The following is a 21974-nucleotide window of genomic DNA, read 5'->3' on the forward strand; positions in this document are numbered from 1 at the left end:
TACAGTGTATAGCATACAGTAGATGTTTAATAAATGTTTCTGTGTCCTTTCCGTGGAACCCCACTGTTAATAATCACGTTCTATACCTGTATGACTTTAGTAAAAGACAACTTAGGCAAAACTGCAAGTGAACAGGGAATGAGAGAATCCTAAATGTTCTATTCTATTTTGCATTTAAGAATATAGAGCTAGGGGCGCCTGGATGGCTCAGTTCTTGGAGTGTACAACTCTTGATCTCAGGATTGTGGGTTCAAGCCCCACGTTGGGTGTGACAATTGCTTAAAAAAATAAAATCTTAGGGAAAAAAGAATGTAGATCTAGTTGCACGGTGGTTTTTGTGAGGGGGTTGGCGGTGCTGATGATGGTAGTAGTGTTTGACGTAACACATAACTATGTGTGTTTGAAAGAAGCAGTTTAGCGTATTCATACCATTTGTTGTTTGCTTTTAGTACAGATGAAGGATAAAGTCAGGGATGCCTGGGTGGCTCAACGGTTGGGCATCTGTCTTTGGCCTGGCGCATGATTCCGGGATCTGGGATCGAGTTCCACATTGGGCTCCTTGCAGGGGACCTGCTTCTCCCTCTGCCTATGCCTCTGCCTCTCTCGCTCTCTCTCTGTGTCTCTCATGAATAAATAAGTATAATCTAAAAAAAAAAAAAAAAAGATAAAGTCAGTTGTAGCTTGGCTTAGGTTTAGGATTTTACTTATTTTCTACAACGGGAATGACACAGTAACTACTACTCATTCTTTAGTTAAATGATCTCAAATAGAACCAGATTTATGATATAGTTTTTGGGGAGGATAACTTTGGAGTAGGGGATTGGAGTGAATTGGATACTGTGGATCATTATAAAACATTTGTTCATTCATGAAGCAAGCATTCCTAGTATATCCTAACACTGTACTAGGCACAGATAAATAAAATAACATATGATCTCTTGAATTATTCGGTCTCTTATTATGGTATAAAGAAGCTTTCTGCTACCTTTTCACTAAAAAATATTTTTGCTTTAGAAGACTAATAAGCTTACCATGCGATATTTTTTGTTTTGCTAATATAATAGTAATATTTGTAGAGAACTTTCTATAAATCAGTTTTTTATTTTATTACATTCCAAAATGTAGACTTGTTGTAATAATGTTGTCATTATTATTGGGTAACTGAAAGTCACCTAAAGTGCCAAGATAAGAATTCTTTCTGGAAACTCTTTTGGTAATTACTAAAAGTAATTTAACTAAATAAAATGCTATGTATCTGAAAAGTTTTAAAAATTTCTGGCAAATGTTGCTTTTCTTAATATTATTGCAGACTCTTTTAAGGAGGCAGGTTTTGTCTCACCAAATAGTCTCCTTGATGTTTTTCTTTTCTGATCTTTTTATAGAAACAGATATGATTTGCTGGACGCTCTGTCCTCTTGGCAACAAACAGTAGTTCAGTAGCAAGACAAGCATCAGAGAAAGAATGTAAAAATAATACTTTTCAACACTGCCTCATTTATCAGTGCTTCAGGAAAAATAAAACCTAGAACCACAAAAATAAAATAAAATCTCTTCCTTGGACCCTACTTCTTCTTTAAGCTACCGTCATATCTCTCTCTTTTCATTTTATCTTAAAATTTGATGAAAATAATCATGTTTGCTCAATATTCTACTTCCTCAATTCTCATTCTTTCTTCAATCATCTACATTCTGGTTCCTACTATCACTATTGTACTGAAGCTGCTCTTGGAGTTGAGATGCTCTTTCTTCCCTTCCATTTCAGCCCCATTCAGCCTTCATCTCAGATGTCATTTTTTTCCAAGACAAATATTCAACTGAATGAATATTTAAATACCTGTCATGTGTAGCCAAGTCATATTATATGTATATTTAACTTATTTGAATTCAACTAAAGTTGAAAATAACACAAAACTGGGGAGAAAAATAGCAAATAATTCTTCTATTCTTTCAGTAAAAATATGTTTTTGAAACAGCGTAGTTGCCAAACCAGCCAACTACTTTATCTGCTTTTCCACAGAACCCACAGTAACCCATTCCAATGCTTGAGGAAAAACTAGTTTATTTACGTAAAGCAATTAAAATATGCATAGGGGAATATATAGTTTATGAATTTTATTTAAAGAAGGGATTTTTTGAGAGGTTATTTTGACCAGTTTTGCTTTACTCTGACCTTTGAACCTAATCCTTGTATAAGTTATGACTTTACTGTTATAGCTTTGTTGAATTTAAGTCAGTTACATCACTTAGGACCCTTCTAGATACCATTTGGACCACTTGGATGTTTTAGTGTAGAATTGTCTGAGGCAGAAATGACTAGCTTATTTGCATGTTTCAGGAGATAAATTTGTATGAATGCAACTATAGTCAAAACAGGTGAAAGCATAGGGAGAAAATATATTCCTTTTGTATTTCATGTTCATCTCTTTAGTTTGAGACCTTTGGCTTTCTGAAAACTAATGGTATATGCCTACAAATATATTATTGAATTTAGTTTCTTTAAAAAAAAAAGATTTTATTTATTTATTCATGAAAGACACAGAAAGAGGCAGAGACAACAGGCAAAGGGAGAAGTAGGCTCCATACAGGAGCCCGCTGTGGGACTCGATCTCGGGACTCTGGTATCACACCCTGAGCCAAAAGCAGTCACTCAACCTCTGAGCCACCCAGGTGCCCCTTGAATTTAGTTTCTATATGAACCATAGTATTTCTACACTAACACAAAGGAATTTATAGAAATGCTTTTTTTAAAAATATGCAGAGCTTGGTTATAATTATAATTGAGATGCCTTAATGATAATGATCTTTTTAATAGATAATTATTTCCTAATTTTCCTCCATTCTAAATTTCTGAATATGTTAAATTTTATTTTTAAAGTTTTTTCCTCAAGGAATAGTTTATATTTGTTTAACAGTAAGAAATAAATATATGTTAACAATATATATATACAAATATATTTGTGTAACAATAATTCTACAAAAGAATTGATATATTGTTAAAGGATGCTTTTCTGTGTGGTAATTTGAACACTAACTGCTGTATGTTGTAACAAGGGGATTGCAAATGACTGTAGTTAACAAAGCCTTAAAGTAATTCCACTTTAGTGAACAGATTGTGATGAGGTTTCTGGAGCCAGTGTGACAGAAATTGTTTTGGAGACTTGGCTTTGCTAAGGGAGGGTATAACTCTTTTAGAACCATTTGCTTTCTAGTGATGAACAAGAAGCTTAAGCCCAGCTAGATACAGAAATTCTTCTTTAATGTTTTAAAGCATATCTTACATATTTGGATGGAACTGATCATCACTAAAGAACTAGAAAAATATGGTGCTATTCAGGATAAAACTTCTTTCATATTCTTGAACTTGCTTTTTTTGAGAAGGAAAATTTTGGAGAAAAATTGGTAATATAAACTATTAAGCACCTTATTTTATTTTATTTATTTTGATACCATATTTTAAAAGATAAGGAATCCTCATAAAATCTGATTTGTGGTAATAATTCAGCATTAGAATGCTTTAAAGAGTAAATCGTTAATAGTTTTTAGGAAAAGTTCTGTTCATTGCAAAACATGCATTCAGAAAGGGAATGTAGTCTCATGATTCTAGTTGAGACTTGAGAATCTGGGGATTCATACTTGTTTTTTTTCCACTGGCTATTTTTCTGGTATAATTAGAATCAAAATATTCTACATTAAATTTGGGGAAAATTCTTTTTTATTTTCATGATACATTATGAGGTAATGGCTTCTTTCCATTTAGTGGTCATGAAATCATAGCAGGTTAGACCTGGAAAAAATCTGGTCCAAACCCCAATTCACTCTCCACATCCCCGTTTTAGATTATGAAAATGAAGCTGAGAGTTGTATCACCTCAGTTCATTTTATTTTTTAAAAATAGTAGTTTATTTTTTAGTAATCGCTACACCCAGTGTGGGGCTTGAACTTACAACACCCAAGACCAAGAATCACACCCTTCACCAACTTGAGCTAACCCTCCCTCAGTTCATTTTAGTTTAGAGGCAGTGCCAACATAAAAATATAGTTAGTTACCTCTTACCATGCATGGTCTCATCCCTTGTAGACCTTAATGCTGTTTACTGTAAATTTTGAAAGAAGTTAGAGAAAGCCATTTCTATGGAGGAAAATGAAATGTACTTACCATAAAATTATGTGCTAGCAGGAAGTTATTACTATGCAGCTGTTGTAGTGATGACAAGCTGATACCATCTTTGAGTGATCAGAATAGCATAGTATAAAAATTGTTCTGCTTGCTACTTAAAAACATGAAAAACAACTGAATTACCAAAAAAGTATTAATTAGAATGAGCAAGTTGAAGACAGTGCCAGGTATGTTCTTTAACTATTCTTAATGCTGTTACAAAATTGCGAGACACACACACATGCTCCACATAATTGAAAATATATATCTACGTCTATATATAGGTGCATACGTATATATGCAAAAGTGGAAAATATTAGGACACTAACCAACATAGAAACAGTATTTCAGAAAAAACAATTGATTTTCTAAAGGGTCTCCTATAGGTATTTTCTCTGGAAATAATAACCAGGATTGTAGTGGTTTAATGCTCCGAGAACACTGAAATATTCTGGTTTTTAATTCCCTTTAGTACCAAGACACACTCTATAGAATTTGATAAATTTAAGATTTTAGAGGACTCAGTTTATGAAAACAACTACCACTATCATTGTTTTCTTTTTTCTTTGTTTTTTGTTTTGCATTTAGATGATTCAAAGACTTAATAGTAGAAGGCACAATCCCACTGAAAAGTTAGTAGAAAGTAAGCTCCCTGAGTGCAGGGCTTCTATCTGTTTTGTTCAACTGTTGGAGTTTTTAGTTTTGGACATACAGTTAGTATTCATTATTTGTTGCGTGAATAGGTGATGATAGCCACAGAATACCGCAGTATCATCTGAAATTTTGTTAAAATGGGTTCTTAAGAGGCTAGAAGACACATTTCCAGCCTAGGGATAAAAAGCATCCACAAATTTTCTGTAATGAATAAGTGAAAGAGAACAATATTAAACTGTGGAGAAGGTAGAGTTGTATTCCTTATGTACCCTTACAATACCTGTGATTAACAAAATTTCAATTGTTTATGCTTAGTAAGAGTGTTCTTAAATTCACAGAATATGGAAAACTGACTCTTAGAGTTTTCCTAGGGTTCATATTGCTATACCATATGACCATTCACATGCCCTTTTGTAGTATTCATTCATTCAATAAAACATCAGGTAGCTCTTTGTTGCCAGGTACTGTGCTGTAGAAATGGCAGTGAACATTGGGTATTCTAGTCTAATGGGTGAGAAAGATGTTAAACAGATAATTACATACAGTTAAACAAGCTTACAGGACTTATTAGCAAATATGCTAAAAACGAGACTAGCCTGACAAGTCATATAAGCAAGACAGAAAAATTAAGAGAATCCTTAAAATTTGTGTTAAAGGATTTTCAGAATCATTGAACTTTGATAAGTCCCTAAATTGCTAATACTTTATGCTTCTTTTTATGGTACTTAATAAATTATATACTGATTTATGTGAAAAGATATTTTCATTTTAGTATTTTTTAAAGTTTCTGTTTTAATTTCAATTAGGTAATATTCAGTGTTATATTACTTTTGGGTGTACAGTATATAGTGATCAACAACTCTATGCATTACCTGGTGCTAATCATGACAAGTTCAATCCTTCCATTTTAGTATTTTTATTATTGCTCATTTCAACAACCTATATACTAATGATTACTAATGAACTACTTCTGTTGCTGTTACTTTTATTAGAAAATAGTTTTCTTTAGTAAAGTTATTCTAAATGGTTGCTGCATTCTAAAAGTGTGTACGTGTTCTTTTAACATGATGACCAGAAGTTTTTTAAAGTTGCTTTCAGAGTTAATTTCACTTCTTACTGAATGGATTCCAGAAATCTAGATCATATAATTTTTTATTTGGAATTAAATCCTGATATTAAGTTATCACAAAAGATAGTCTGTGTTTCTCCTTTATATGAGGAGAAAGAATAATGAGTAATATTTGTAATGTATAGATGCTCTAACAGTTAAGTTTTATTTATTTTTTAACAGTTTTAAATAGTAAACTATTTTTATAGTAGTCTTGAAATTTGCTAAGTAAGAAAAGCTAAAGAATATATTTCAAATTATACTTAAAATTATAGCTATGTATAATTTCCTTGGTCAGCATTATTCCTCAAATATTTCTATGTTTTCTATATGGAAATGAGCTGAATTTTAGAAAATCTTTCCCTGTGTGCATATATTTTTGGCTGGCAAATGATTGAAATATAATGTAGAGCTCTCAGGTATATCTTAGAAGAGAAACAGGGGCTCCATTTTGTTACATTTTAGGGGAGTAAAAACATTACATTACTTGCATGGGTATTGGGTTGTGTGATTTGCTGTGGCTCTTACTACATTTTTATCCTCAATGTTTCATTTATTTATTATTTATATGACAACAACAACAAAAGTTGAAAAGGCCTTAGTTTTGTGTTATATTCTTAGAATTAGCAAAATGTACTCAATTACCTAATGTGGGTGTTTTTCAAGACATTTGCCTCCTTCAGATCTTATTTATTCTCATGACTTGTCTATCACTTTGATGATAAAGATGGCAGAATTTCTCTTAGGTTTGTTTTATATTTTCTGCCTTTACTGAGAATTTGTTCTTGGATATTTCATTGTCGACAATGTTGATTTGAATCACCATCTTAAAGTTTATATTTTGTAAACAGCTTTATGGAAGTATAATTTACTTATTGTAAAAAATTACTCATTATAAATGTACAATTCAGTGGATTCTTGTACTTCTTTGCAGTTATTCTGAATTCACACTTCTAGCTCCTCACAAGCATTAATCTGCTTTCGGTAGATTTTTACTGGTCTCTGTACTTTTACCTTTTCTGGATATTTCATGTAAATGGAATCCTACAATATATAGTCCTTTGGTTTCTTACACTCAGCATAATGTTTTTGAAATTCATCTATGTTGCAGCATGTATCAATATTTTATTCCTTTTTGTTGATGATTAGTATTCAGCATATTTTATTAATATTAAATTATGAGTTAATATTCATATTGTATTGCATATACCGCATTTTCGAATTCATTCACCAGTTGATGGACATGTAGATTGTTTCCAATATTTGGCTACTATGAATAATGCTGCTAGGAATATCTCATACAAGACTTTGTGTGGTCATAGGTTTTCCTTTCTCTTGGAAAGGAAGGAGTGAAGTACTAAGTCATAATATATTATTTGTACACTTAAGAAAAACTGCTAATTTCTAAAGAGGCACCATTGTACACTCTCATCAGAATGTATAAAGGTTCTAGTTTCTGTACATCCTCAATAAAATTTTTTATGGTCTGTTCTTTTGATTATGTCCAAACTAGTGGGTGTGAAGTAGTACTTCATTGTCATTGTAATTTGGATTTTTAAAAAAGATTTTATTTATTTATTCGTGAGAGACACACAGAGAGAGGCAGAGACATAGGCAGGGGGAGAAGCAGGCTCCCTACGGGGAGCCGGATGCGGGACTCGATCCCAGGACCCCAGGATCACAACCTGAGCCAGAGGCTCAACCACTGAGCTACCCAGGCACCCCTAATTTGCATTTTTCTTAAAGATTAATGTTGAGTATCTTTTCATGTACTCCAACATTTTCCTCATAGGACTTGCTAAGACTTTTTATCTGTTGGTGATTTTAATTTTAATTTTAATTATGTCAATGATTTGTCCTGTAAGTTCTTCCCTGGCTTTAGATTTGAAAAATTGGGCATCTATCTCACACCAAGTGTTTTTGGGGACAGTTAAATTGAACATTACAAGGTGAAGTTTTGGCATCATTTTTTTAAAAGATTTTATTTATTCATAGGAGAGAGAGAGAGAGAGAGGCAGAGACACAGGCAGAGGGAGAGGCAGGCTCCATGCAGGTAGCCCAATGTGGGACTTGATCCCCAGTCTCCACGATCAGGCCCTGGGTTGAAGGTGGCACTAAACTGCTGAGCCACCCGGGCTGCCCTATGAAATTTACCATTCTCATGGTAAACAGAATTACCACAGTGTTGTTTACTGTTCTTCACATGCTATAATTAAAAAAATAGTTTCTGAGCCTGCATTGTTTCAACCATAGCTATTAGAAATTTGTATAAAAATTTATCTTAAACTATCCGGAATTTAAGATCACACTTTTAAATTGAGCAACCATCTTTATATTATTTAAAAATAAGATATTAAAAGGTAGGTAGAACCCATACTAGACAGGAATTAGGAGATTTGACTCTTACTATGTGATTTTACGAAAATTTGTATTTTAAATACTTATTTATCTATAAAATAAGGGAGTTAGAGGAAAAGAACACTGGCTTTAGAATGTAACAAAATTATTAGATTCTAAAGCCATGTCTAATCCTCAATCTACCATTAATACAGAGTGACCTAGCTAAATCACCTATTTTATTTTTTTATTTTATTAATTATATATGTATGTTTGGAACTCAGATTTATTGATTTCTACAGTGTTGACTTTAAAAATGGTATGAAGCTGACTGCCAGAAAAGGGAACTGGCGATTTTAAGCTAAAATTAAGCTAATGATGAAAATACATTACCTCTGGCTTCAGTCACCACATCGCCTTAGAGTGGATATAGTTTTTTTGGGTTTTTTTGTTCTGAACAAAGTCCCAGAGCTCTGAAATCCAGGGATGCTGCGGCCCTCTCCCAGCAATGTCCTTCACTTTGGGTCAGTCTCCTGGGCCAGAGGTGAAAGAAAGTGCTTTCAAAAATACTGCCACTTCCCCAGTACGGTGTCTTTGATTGTATCCACATATTGAGTTGGGACCCAGTACACCCAGTAGTAAGAGGCTTCCGTGGGGCCCAACTGAAACGCCATCATGTGGTAGTCTTCGTGTCCTTCGATAGGTTCACTGAGCACATTTTTAATGGAGCCCACCGGCAATTTCGCAGTCTGCTGTTTAGTGCTGATCCACAGCTGGTCTTGTTCTAGCTTGAAGGTGAGCCTCACTTTGCCTTCAGACTTCTTGTACATGCCAGATAAGGGTACCGTCTGCAGGCGCTCCTGGGCACCCTTAGCAGATGGCATCACATCTTCGGGTTTTCCTTTATCCAACACTTTCCTGTGTTGTTTCTGCCTGCAGAGTGGCTCCTTCTTGTTCTCTTCGGCCTTTGCATCCTGCTGGGCAGCATCTTTGGGTGTGTTTACAGCCAAAACATCATTTATCGTGGAGCCAACCACCATGATCTCTGCTCCGCTGGTCACTTTTATTTCTCTCAACGTCTTATCCTCAGGGACGAGTCCCTTATACATGACTTTCTGCATGGCAGGAAGGAGACCTGTAATCGAGTGAATCTTCTGTTTCAGCTCGGAACCTGTGCTATCCAAGGGGAGCTTCACATCGTGTTTAGTCTTGTTCCAGATGATCTTCAGGTCCACTAGCTTCCTGCCTGCGCCGCCGCCGGCGTCTTTGCTGTTGCTGACTGAGGCCTGGGCTGCAGGGTCCCCAGGGGGCTGGGCCGGGGCTGGCTGCAGGTTGCCTGGCGCTGCGCAGGAGTCCTCGGCCCGCCGCCCCCGCCGCCCTCGCCGCCCTCTTTGGCCTCCACGCAGTTAAGGGGACACGCGGGGGCCTTGGTCGCCACCGCCTCAGCCTCCGTGTCCATGCCAGGTTCCTCCATGCCATCCAGAGCTCTGGCCGCTGCCATGATGATTGTGTACAACAACCACCGCTCCCGCAGAGGCCTAAATCACCTATCTAAACCCCTGTTCCTTATCTGTGAAGTAGGAATAATAGTATTTATCTTATAAAACTATTGTGAATACCAATGAAATAATGCATAAAAAGCTATTAGACCAGTGCCTGGCACCGAGTAAATAATGTTAACTGTTATTATACTAGATGATCTTTTATGTGCCTACAAATTTGCAGAAAAGATTTTGGATGATATGATTTCATTACTTTAGTAACTTGGGCTTTTTTGTTGGTATTTAGTGAACGATCACTTTTAGTATGACTTAAGAGAGCCTGTCCTTTTTGAATATTATTTTCCTTGGAAAGTATTCCAGCTCTTGAAAATATCCATTCCATATCATCTTTTATTGGCCTTGCATGATTTATAAAATGAAAACAGAATAATAAAGTAATCTGTATTACTATGTTACTAGTACTATATAATAGATTTTCTTCTTTAATTCTTAGTTTTTCTTTTTTCACTTCTCCTTTTCCCCCCCCTCACCTAATAATGTAACACTAATACTGGACTTTATGTATCATATGGCAGGAGAATTTAGCACTTGGCAGCTTATGAAGAAGATACTTTGAAACAGGAATGTCAAAATGTCACTCAAGATGTCCCACTTAGTGAGTCTTCTTAACCCATGTAACTGTAGTCAGAATCATTGTTCAGAGATTGGATTTCTGTGAGATAGTAAAAGATTTAGTTTGACAGTTTCATATTTATTTAGAAAAGCTATGAAACATACGGAAGTTAGGAGTTAAAATTATGTTAAAGTTTTCTAGGTATTTCACTTCTTTTTTTTTTTTCTGGTGTATTACTCTAACAAGGTAAATGAATAAATCAGAATATCTAAAACCCATTTTTATTTATTTTATTTTATTTTTTAATAATAAATTTATTTTTTATTGGTGTTCAATTTGTCAACATACAGAATAACACCCAGTGCTCATCCCGTCAAGTGCCCACCTTAGTGCCTGCCACCCAGTCACCCTCACCCCCCCCCGCCTCTCCCCTTCCACCACCCTTAGTTCGTTTCCCAGAATTAGGAGTCTTCCATGTTCTGTCTCCCTTTCTGATATTTCCCACTTATTTTTTCTCCTTTCCCCTTTATTCCCTTTCATTATTATTTATATTCCCCAAATGAATGAGACCATATAATGTTTGTCCTTCTCCAATTGACTTATTTCACTCAGCATAATACCCTCCAGTTCCATCCACGTCGAAGCAAATGGTGGGTATTTGTCATTTCTAATGCCTGAGTAATATTCCATTGTATACATAAACCACATTTTCTTTATCCATTCATCTTTCGATGGACACCGAGGCTCCTTCCACAGTTTGGCTATTGTGGACATTGCTGCTATATAAACATCGGGGTGCGGTGTCCCGGCGTTTCATTGCATCTGTATCTTTGGGGTAAATCCCCAGCAGGGCAATTGCTGGGTCGTAGGGCAGATCTATTTTTAACTCTTTGAGGACCCTCCACACAGTTTTCCAGTGGCTGCACCAGTTCACATTCCCACCAACAGTGTAAGAGGGTTCCCTTTTCTCCGCATCCTCTCCAACATTTGTGGTTTCCTGCCTTGTTAATTTTCCCCATTCTCACTGGTGTGAGGTGGTATCTCATTGTGGTTTTGATTTGTATTTCCCTGATGGCAAGTGATGCAGAGCATTTTCTCATGTGCTTGTTGGCCATGTCTATGTCTTCCTCTGTGAGATTTCTGTTCATGTCTTTTGCCCATTTCATGATTGGATTGTTTGTTTCTTTGCTGAGTTTAAGAAGTTCTTTATAGATCTTGGAAACTAGCCCTTTATCTGATACGTCATTTGCAAATATCTTCTCCCATTCTGTAGGTTGTCTTTTAGTTTTGTTGAGTGTGGTAATATGCATAACATAAACTTTACCATTTTAACCCTTTTTAAGGGATGTAGTGTTTTTTTAAAAATATTTATTTATTTGAGAAAGTGAGAATGAGCAGGAGGGGGAGAAGGAGGAAGAATCTCAAGCAGACTCCATGCTGAACACGGAGCCTGACATGGGGCTGGATCTCAGGACAATGAGATCATGACCTGAGCCAAAACCAAGAGTTGGATCCTTAACCAGCTCTGCCACCCGGGCTCCCCAAGTTTATGGTTCTTGGTATCAAGTATATTCACATTGTAGTCCATCCATCTCTAGACTTTTTCAGTCTTCTCTAACTACAACTCTGTACCTGTTAAATACTAACAGCCCATCTCCTTCCTGTCTCACCCTAGCTTCTGGCAACCACCATTGTACGTACTTTATCTGTGAGTTTGACTACTCTATGAATCTTAGGTAGTTGGAATCATACAATTTTGTCCTTTTGTAACTGGTTTATTTCACATAGCATATTTTTAGAATTTATCCATGTTTTAACATGGGTCAAAATTTCTTCCTTTTTAAGGCCAAATAATATTCCATTGTGTGTATATGCCACATTTGGTTTATTCATTTATACATCTATGAACACGTGGGTTGCTTCTACTTTTTGGCTACTGTGAATAATGATGCAGTGAATATGAGTGTACAAAAATTTGTTTGATTTCCTACTTTAACTACTTTTGTGTATATATGCAGGAATAGAGTTATTAGCTAATGTGGTAATTCTGTATTTAATATTTTGAGGAATCACCACCCTGTTTTTATAGTGGCTGTGCGATTTTACATTCCCACCAGCAACACACAAGAGTTGCAGTTTTTTTTTACATCCTCGCCAAAACTTGCTATTTTCTGTGGTTTTATTTATTTCTTTTGGATAATAGCCATCCTAAATAGTCATGGCTGTTAAATGGTATATAATTGTGGTTTTGATTTGCATTTCCTTAATGACTGGTGACGTTAAGTGTCTTTTCATGTGCTTAATGGCAGTTTGTATATCTTTGGAGAATTGTCTGTTCTAGTCCTTTGGCAATGTTTGATGAAGTACTTTTGAGGTCACATTGTTAGAGAAGTTATTAATACATGACAGTAAACTAGCTAGGATGATGCTACATGGGAATAAATTTAGTAAAGAGAAAAACCACAAGTCAGATGCAAACATTGTCAGTGGTTGTTCCTCATTTACTCAGTTGCACTTTATCACTTTTAGGTCATGGTATTTATTTATTTATTTATTTATTTATTTATTTAATAAAATAGATAAATGTACTCTGTATTCAACTTAGTAATTTAGGGGAAAAGTAAAGGAAACTAAGAGAGTAACAGCAGAAATAAACTATAAACTAGAAAATGATGGAGTTAATTAAGAGCTAATTTTTATTAAAAAGTTAGGAAATAAATTGATGAGAACTCTACAAAGAAAAATAGAACTAGAGTTAGAATCTGAAAATATGGACTATAAAAAACAGGGATTTTTAAAAATTAGAATCTATGCTCAGATGTGTGATAAATCTCAGTGTAATGATGGCTGAATTGTATGCTTGTAATCAAATACAGTCCTTTTATTATAGTTGTTCAGTAGTTATTTCTTTTCAGAGAAATTGTGAGTGTTTCATTCAACTTAGTTTTTAGCACAAAATTCCTCATGTGTATATGTAAGTAGACATGATACGCACACATTTGGTAAGTAAGGTTGATTCACTGTGAAGACTTAAGAGAGTAGACAGACATATGTGGCAAAATTTTGTGGAGAATAATTTCATTAGTGTTTTTCCCTAGTTAGGGTTTTCAATAAAATACTGATTTTACCAAAACTGTCAAAGCTGTATAATAAATAGGAAAATGTGAAGATGGACTAAGCTTATATGTTTGTTGAATTCTGCATTGGTATTGAATAGCTATACTCTTTAAGGCTAAATTTGAATTTAATGATGGACTTGACGTTCTTTTAAATCATGTGTCAATTAGTGTAAATTATAAAAAGTAGGTTTCAGTAATATAATGAATTATACCTATGAAATAGAGTTAATGGGTAATATTTTTATTTATTTTATTTTATTTATTTTTTTGGGGGTAATATTTTTAAATTTTATTTTATTTTTAAGGTTATTTAAGAAGTTTATTTATATAGTATCTATACCCAGTGTGGGACTCAAACTCATGACTCTGAGATCAATAGTCGTATGCTCTATCAGCTGAGCCAGCCAGACCTCCCCAATGGATAACATTTTTATTTTTTAAAAAGGATTTATTTATTTATGTATTTTAGAATGGGTACAGGTAGAGGGGAAGGGAGAGAGTCCTAAGCAGACTCCACACTGAGTTCAGAGCCTGACTCAGGGCTCAGTCCCATGACTGAGATCACAACCTGAGCAGAAACCAAGAGTCCAATGCCTAACTGACTCCATCACCCAAGTGCCCCTGGATAATAACTTTTAGAGTGAGGAATTTAGTCTACAAATAAGTAGTAAAATGAAAATGAAAGGTATTGCTTTCCTTAATTTTTCTAACAGGGTCAGCATATTTCATTAGCACCTATTCAAAAGCTTGAAGAAGCTCTATATGAATACCAACCACTGCACATAGAGACATGTGGACCACAAGTTCCTGATCTTGAGATGCTAGGAAGACTTGGGTAAGTGTTCAAGAACTTCTGATTGAGGAGCTGATGCTTAGGGCTTTTCTTTTTGTACTATTTTGAATTTACTCTTTAGAAAAGTTTTAGATTTTTAATTTTAGAACTTTATTCTTTTGTGAAAAATGAATGCTTAGTACTAAGTGTACACATTTTTTTTTTGTATGGTTTTGTTAGGGCTTTTGAGATTAAGATTGAATTATATTAGTTCTTCTTTTAATGATGTTGTTGGTAGCCATACTGAAGTAGCTATTCATTCTCAGCTCACTGTGTAATTTTTTAGAAATAGGAGCTTAATTACTGCCAGTAAAAATATGAGAGTTGTGACCTTGCCATGAAAAAGAGTAGGTGTACTGGTTTTCTGCTGTTTATAATATAACTATATTTATGAGAAATGAGCCACAAAATATATTTAGTCAAAAAGTATAATGTAGTATATCTATACTGTCCAGTTTAGTATCCCTCTGTTTCATGCTTCTACTGAGCACTTGAATGTGTCTAGTACAAATGAAGAACTGAATTTTAAATTTTATTCAGTTTAGTTTAAATAACCATGTCTGGCGAGTGGCTCCCATATTAGATAGCACAGGTTTAAATATTCTAAATAAGAAGCAGAGATTGCCAGATTGTATTAAAAACAAGATTTATTATATGTTTTCTACAAGGAACTGTCATTATATATAAAAATACAGTTTCTCTGAGCTTTCCAAGTTTCTCTGTACTTTTTTTTTTCTCTGTACTTCTTAAATCTATAATTTGTTGTTTATATTTTGTAAATATCTCAACCATTATTTCTTCATGGATTTCTTTTTTATCAAAAGACTTCCTTTGATCTTGCTATTTTTATATCTAGCATTTCCATATCCTTTTTGCAATTTCATATCTTATCTGAAATTCCCTGTTTATACATATTCTCTGCCTTTTTTCCTAGATCTTTTGACTTACTAATCATGTTATTTTTAAGTGCCTCTTTGATAGTTCTATCATCTCTGGGTCTGGTTCTATTGATTATTTTATGTCATGATGATAGATTTATTTTTCCTGCTCTTCTGTGTTTATTATAATTATTATTTGAGTATTGGATATTCTGTGTGATAGAACAGCAGAGACTGAGATAAGTAATATTTATGCTCCACAATATTTATGTCTTTTTTTTTCTGTCAGGGCATTAGTATAGAGAAGTATAAAGTCTGTAGTTTGATTTTAGTTTGAGTCTTGTTGTTGCTCCAGTTGTTGCTCAAAGGTTTCAACTTCTTCCAGTTACAGTGTCTTGCCACTTTGTGCCTAGTATGAGACTTGGAGTGTTGGAGGAATCTTTTCAGTCTTCTTGCTCTACTCTCAGCTTTCAGCAGGCTCTGCCAGCCTGAGCTATATAAGGTTCTCTCTTGGTGCTCCTCCCCAGCAATGAACTGCTTTTCCTCTTTACTTGGAATTAGCTTTTTGGTGGGAACAAGGGGATTTCTTAGTTCTCCTGTTCCAACTTTAGCCTTAGGAGGTCTTGTGTGCTAGAACCTTAGGCTGGTGCTTTTTTGGTATATCTGTCTCTTTCCTAGGCAAACAACTTTTGTCTCTTATTTCAGAGTGCAGGTGAGTTTGGTATTCCTCTCCCAGTCCCACAACTGAACTCTGTCTTATGTTGGTAGGCATAGAAAATGTTGGGTATAAGACAGTTTCCTGTTAGTCCCCTGATCTGTGCTTTGCATCATTGTGTTAGTACAGGTAAGAAATGGTTTCCTGTCTTTCCTCAGTGGTTGAAGGCTTTTGTCTGTGTCAGTATGGAGTTGAGGAAGGTGGCAGTAGGTTTTCTAATTCTCCCCCAGTGGCAGCCAACCTTTGCTTTTCCTAGCAACTGAGTTCTGGCTCTTTTTTTTTTTTTTTTTTTGGTAAAGTCCATTTCCTCTTGTATTTAGTGTTCTATTGCCAATTTTTATTGGGTATTTTCAATGGAATATATTCCTTATTTCCCTCTTTTAATCTGCTATGGTGCTGCTGCTGCTATATATATGTGTGTATATTTAATTAACTCTATTAGAAATCTGTATAAAATAGATGTAGCTTGCTTAACTGCTTTTTTTCCCAACAATTTTGAGTAAATTGTCAATTTAATAAACTTTGGCAGCCCCTTTTGGCTTTGTTTTGCCTTTACCATTATGATTTAGATTTTAAAATGTAGGGTAAGTATCCTTTAGATAAAATATTACCATATACCATAGTGTTTGTACTTACCCCAAGTTTTTCATACCTGAAATCTTATTTAACTTAAATAAAGGAGGCTGGATCACTTTTTTTTGGCGGGGGGGGAGGGGGGGGGCGGAGGTGGTGGTGGGTGAGGGACTTTCATTAACCTTTGACTATTTAGAATACAGTTCCAGAAATAATTAATTAAAGATTTTATTTATTTGAGAGAGAGAGCACATAAGCCGAGGTGGTGTTGGGGGGAGGTATGAGCAGAGAGAAAGGGAGAAACAGACTCCTTGCTTAGCAGCAGGGCTTGATCCCAGGACCTAGAGATCATGACCTGAGCTGAAGACAGACACTTAACTGACTGAGCCACCTTGGCACCCTCAGAATTTCTTGAAGTAGACTTTTGCTTCTCTCAACAAAAACCACATATATATTCTATACCCACAATAGTTAAAAGGGCAGATTGTTCTGATTTCAAATAAACATGTATGTTTAAGTCAATAGACCTTGACTGAAACAGTTTTTTTTAGCCATCTGTAGCTAAGTAGTGTAGGAATTTCTAGATCATCAACACTGATATCAGAATTGCTAAAGAAACTGACTTTTTCTGGATATAGAACTATTTATTTACCAATAGAATCCATCTCACATCTCTTTAGCCTTCTACCTTGAGAACGGAATTGAGTTACAGACAGCTTTAGTATTTGGAGCTGGGATTAGCTCAAGCAGTCTTTTTGGTAATGTTATGACCTCATACTGAAACATTTGCCAAAATAAATTCTGAATTGATTTCTTATGCTATTAGTTCATTTTCTTTTCTGGAATTATTATTTGAAGCTACATGCTGTCTAATTTTTTTCTTATTAAAAAAAAGATTATAAATCTAAGGATATATTTTTATCGAATTTCAGAAAACATTTAGAGAGAAACTGAAAAAAATTTGTTCTGTGAAATAACTTTTCAAAGAATGATTTGTATCTTCAAAGGTGCTGCTCTTAGGGTACAAGTAATATAAACAGGTTGACTAAAGATATAATAATTACACATCATCTATCCTAAGAGTTGTCCATTTCTTGCATCTAATGAGCCTCATGTATCCATTTATGGCAGGCTCGCCCCCTTTCCCCAATCTTCTAGCTCCTACTCTTCTCTCTCTTTTTTTTTCCTATTACAACAAAATTTCCATCTTTTTTTTTTTTTAATTTCCATCTTATGTTATCCTACAAACTTTTTTTTTTTTTGAAGCCAGAGTTTATATCTGTGTAAGCAATACACATGGAACTTTCAGAAGGCTAAACCTGAACAGATTCAGTTTTTCTAGAGGCGAATAGAGAGTAAATTAACTACTTTATTTCTATTTTCTTGTATCTGCTTTCAAATCTATGTGACTTGGTGAAGTTAAGAATGGTATACTTTGCAGTTTCACTTTAGCTGGTGCAAAAGTAGTGGTGCAAGTACTCTAGGAATAATTTTAATTATATATTTTGGGGAGTAGGTGATATAAGGTCTTGGGAGATATTGTGTCTCCAAAGAACTACAATTTTGTCCTTATGTATAACTTTGATAAAGAATGAAATGAAAAGTACATTGCCAAGAGATTTTTGGTGCTTTTTATTTACTAAGATTTTTTCTAAAGTCAGTTAAACTTGAGAAGTAGAAGAAGAATAAATGAAAAATTTTCATTCAGGAGAGTATTATGAATTTATAATTATAGTTCACCTCACTAGTGGTACTCTTCTGGTTCGCTCAAGGCAATATTATTAATTCTGTGCCGGTGGTAGAAGGCTTTGGGAAAACTTAACTGCTAATTGAAATTCCCTAGACAGTGGCTTTCATGGTTAGTTTAGTAATCTCATTGATTGGCACTCTGAGACTATCTTTTTAATAAATCAACTGTGTTTCTAGTTAATATTTTACTACCTTCCACCCAAAGACAAGTTATTCTCTTAACTGTTATAAATTATGAGTGCTTATCAATTTTATTCATCAATTTCAAATTATTTAATCAGATATCTCTACTGTTTTAAGTAGATGGAAGTGATTAATATGAGCTTTTCATTTGAGCTTATTACAAAAATAAGGAGAAACTTGTTTTATAAGATAAAATATGATCTTTAAGATCTCTTCTTGTTAACACAAGTGATATAAGTGAGTCTATCAGTTGTGATAGCTTTATTTTTTATTTTTTACTTTTTAAAGATTTGATTTTATTTTACTTAAAAAATAATTTATTTGAGAAGGGAGAGAGAGTGAACATGCACACAGACAAGGGAGCATGAGCAGTAGTGGGTAGGAGGAGGGATGGAGGGTGAGGGAGAGAGAGAATCCCAAGTAGACTCCATGCTGAGTGCAGGGCCCCATGTGGAGCTTAATCTCACCACCCATGAGATCATAGCCTGAGCCAAAATCAAGTGCCAATGCTTAACAGATTGAGGCACCCCTAAAGATTTTTATTTTTAAGTAATCTGTACATACAATGTGGGATTTGAACTTAAAACCACAGATCAAGGGTTGCATGCTTTATTGACTAAGCAAGCCAGGTGCCCCAAGTTATGAGAGCTTTAAAAAACAGATTTAAAGTCTGATGGTTTAGTATCCTGAATCCTTCTTTACCAGATGCTAAGATTATTTAGCTATTATTACCTAATCAATAGTAAAAAAATTTGTGACAGTATAATAGTATTGAATTGACTTAGGTAATTAGAAACTAATGATAATTAGAAGAAAGTTTTTTGTTTGATTTCTGTCAGCACCTATCAATTTTGTTTCTTATGTGGCCATAGACTACCTTGATAAAACTAACCAACCAAAAGTGACTAACCTGTTAACAAATTCATTACTGTTAGCAAAGCAATTAAAATTTTTCATTTTTGAGGGGATAGGATAGGGTATAGTCCCCAGAATAGAAGATCCACCTTTGGGACGCCTGGGTGGCTCAGCAGTTGAACATCTGCCTTCGGCTCAGGACATGATCCCAGGATCTGGGATAGAGTCCCACATTGGCCTCCCTGTGGGAGCCTGATTCTCCCTCTGCCTGTGTCTCTGCCTCTCTCTCTGTGTGTCTCTCATGAATAAATAAATACATCTTAAAAAAAAAAAAAAAAAAAAGATCCACCTTCATAGTAATCTTGCTTTCATGACCTATCTTTTGCTCTTAATAATTGTTTTATTTTCAGTTGATAGATAGAACTTTCTTTATCAAGAATTTGAGATGAGACATTGAACCTATTCTGTCAAAAAATTTTTTTTAATTTCATTTATTTATTCATGAGAGACACACACAGAGAGAGAGGCACAGACACAGGCAGAGGGAGAAGCAGGCTCCATGCAGGGAACCCGAAGTGGGACTCGATCCTGGGTCTCTAGGATCACACCCCGGGCCGAAGGTGGCACTAACCGCTGAGTCACTGGGGCTGCCCAACAAATAAAAATCTTTAAAAAAAAAGAACTTTATGGTGTTTCAGGTATTTTTGTGTTATTGCACATGCTATTTCCTTTCCTTAGCATCTTTGTATTGTCTTTATATTTGTGTCAGAGTCCGCCCTGTAATTTATTTTCTTCTTTTCCTCCCTATGTATGAATTATCTGTTTATTCCCCTTGTCTCCTTTTTTATTGGGATAGTATTGTTTTCCTTATTTAGTTATAGGAGTCAGCTATATAGTAAGGCTGTTAGCCCTTGAAATTTTAAACTTTTTTTTTTATTTTTTTAAGTTTTATTTATTTTAGAGGAAAGGAGAGTGTAGCAGAGGCACAGAGGGAGAGGGAAATAGAGAATCCCAAGGAGACTCTGCACTGAGCACAGAGCCTGATGTGGGGCTTGATCTCACAACCCTGAAACCACAACTCAAGCCAAAACCAAGAGTTGGGCACTTAACTGCACACCCCCAAACACCCCCTATTTTTTTTATTCTTACATTGTTTATTATATGCAGTAGTTATAATCTCTGAGCAGTGGCTATATCGATGATATCCTGTTAATTTTCCATTGTTCCTTTACTAAGGCAAGTCCTAAACCAACACGGAACTTTATATATATTTATATTCTAATTTTTGCATAGCTTCAGTTTTATATCTAATCGCTTAATCCATCTGGAATTTATTTTTTTGTAAGGAGCTATAAAAGAATCTTTATTTTTTCAGCATAGTAAATCAGTTGGCCCAGACCATTGTAGCCAATACTTCTTTTTGTTAGCTCATGTGTTTTATTAACATACTAAGACTTTTTCTCCACTGCCCTTTATTTTCCATCAATCTATGTTTCAATTTTTTAGCAGTATCACATAATTATTAAATTCATGCTATGTTTTAATATTAACCTATGCATTTATTTTCTATTGCTGTATATCAAATTACCACAAATTTAAGTGGCCTAAAACCATCCATTTTTATCTCATTCATTTTCAGTGTTTGTGAGTCAGCAGTCTGAGCAGAAGTTGCCCAGATCCATGTAACTCAGGTGTCACGTGGTTGTAATAAAAATGTCAGCAGGTGCTCTGGTTCTGTGGTGGTGGTGGTGGGGTGGGGTGTTATCTTCTGAACTGTTTTATATTCTTGGAGAATTAGGTTCTTTGAAGATGTAGAACTCATGGCAGCTTTCATCTTCAGTGTGAGCAAGAGAAAAATCACTTTGAATCTCTTTCTTTTCAAGGTTACCTATCTGATTAATTTTGGCCCACCTAGACAATTTCCCTTTTAATTAAGTCATAGTCAACTGATTTGAGATCTTAATTACATCTGCAAAATCCCTTTTGCCATATAATCTCAGAAATGAAATCCATTGTATCTCCCCGTGGTAAGGGATTTTGCAAAGATGCACAAGGAATTTTGGGAACCATCTCAGAATTCTACTTGGCACAGGTGGGACAACTCTTCCTTTGCTATTTATCTTTTTCAGAGTATTCCTAGCATTTTTATACATTTATTCTTCCAAGTAAACTTTATTGCCAAAGCAGCAAATTACTATCCAGTTCTTTCAAGTTACCTGTACATTTGAAAATTTCGAATAAAATATTGTGAAACAGGTAATCAAACAAACCAAACCCACCAGTAACTTAACTAAGGTAATAGCCATTCATTTCACTCCTTAGATAATAACCAAGCTCCACTTCTTTTGGGATTTTATTTGGAATTACTTTAAACTTATAAACTGATTAGAAAGAATGAGTATGTATGTATGTATTTATATAGTTATTAAAAGATCTTATTTATTTATTCATGAGAGAGACACAGAGAGAGGTAGGCTCCCCATGGGGAGCCTCATGTGGGACTCGATTCCTGGACTCTGGGATCACGCCCTGAGCCAAAAAAAAAGGCAGATGCTCAACCACTGAGCCACCCAGGCGCCCCAAGAATGGGTATTTAAAATGTACTGAGTTTGGGGTGCCTGGGTGGCTCAGTGGTTGAGTGTCTGCCTTTGGCTCAGGGCGTGATCCTGGAGTCCTGGGATCAAGTCCCACATTAGGCTT

At 35.0% G+C, this 21974-nt stretch overlaps 2 protein-coding genes across 7 annotated transcripts in view; one reads left to right on the forward strand and one right to left on the reverse strand.

Moving 5' to 3' along the window:
* Positions 1 to 21974, forward strand: part of MNAT1 (MNAT1 component of CDK activating kinase) — a 188579-nt gene that overhangs the window by 107786 nt on the left and 58819 nt on the right. For 4 of the 6 annotated variants that reach the window (XM_038544873.1, XM_038544874.1, XM_038544876.1 and 1 more), the window contains one exon: positions 14203 to 14324. The exons of the other annotated variants lie outside the window; for them this stretch is intronic. In XM_038544873.1, coding sequence (XP_038400801.1) covers positions 14203 to 14324 — 122 coding nt within the window. The remainder of the gene's footprint in view (positions 1 to 14202; positions 14325 to 21974) is intronic. 6 annotated transcript variants of the gene reach the window in all.
* LOC100683923 (ubiquitin domain-containing protein UBFD1-like) lies at positions 8655 to 9756 on the reverse strand. Its single transcript, XM_038544879.1, is given in 2 exon segments — positions 8655 to 9625; positions 9628 to 9756. Coding segments are annotated over 2 exon segments (939 nt in total). The 3' UTR covers positions 8655 to 8815.

The sequence above is a fragment of the Canis lupus genome, chromosome 8 (genome assembly GCF_011100685.1).
Source record: "Canis lupus familiaris isolate Mischka breed German Shepherd chromosome 8, alternate assembly UU_Cfam_GSD_1.0, whole genome shotgun sequence".
Classification (NCBI taxonomy): domain Eukaryota; kingdom Metazoa; phylum Chordata; class Mammalia; order Carnivora; family Canidae; genus Canis; species Canis lupus.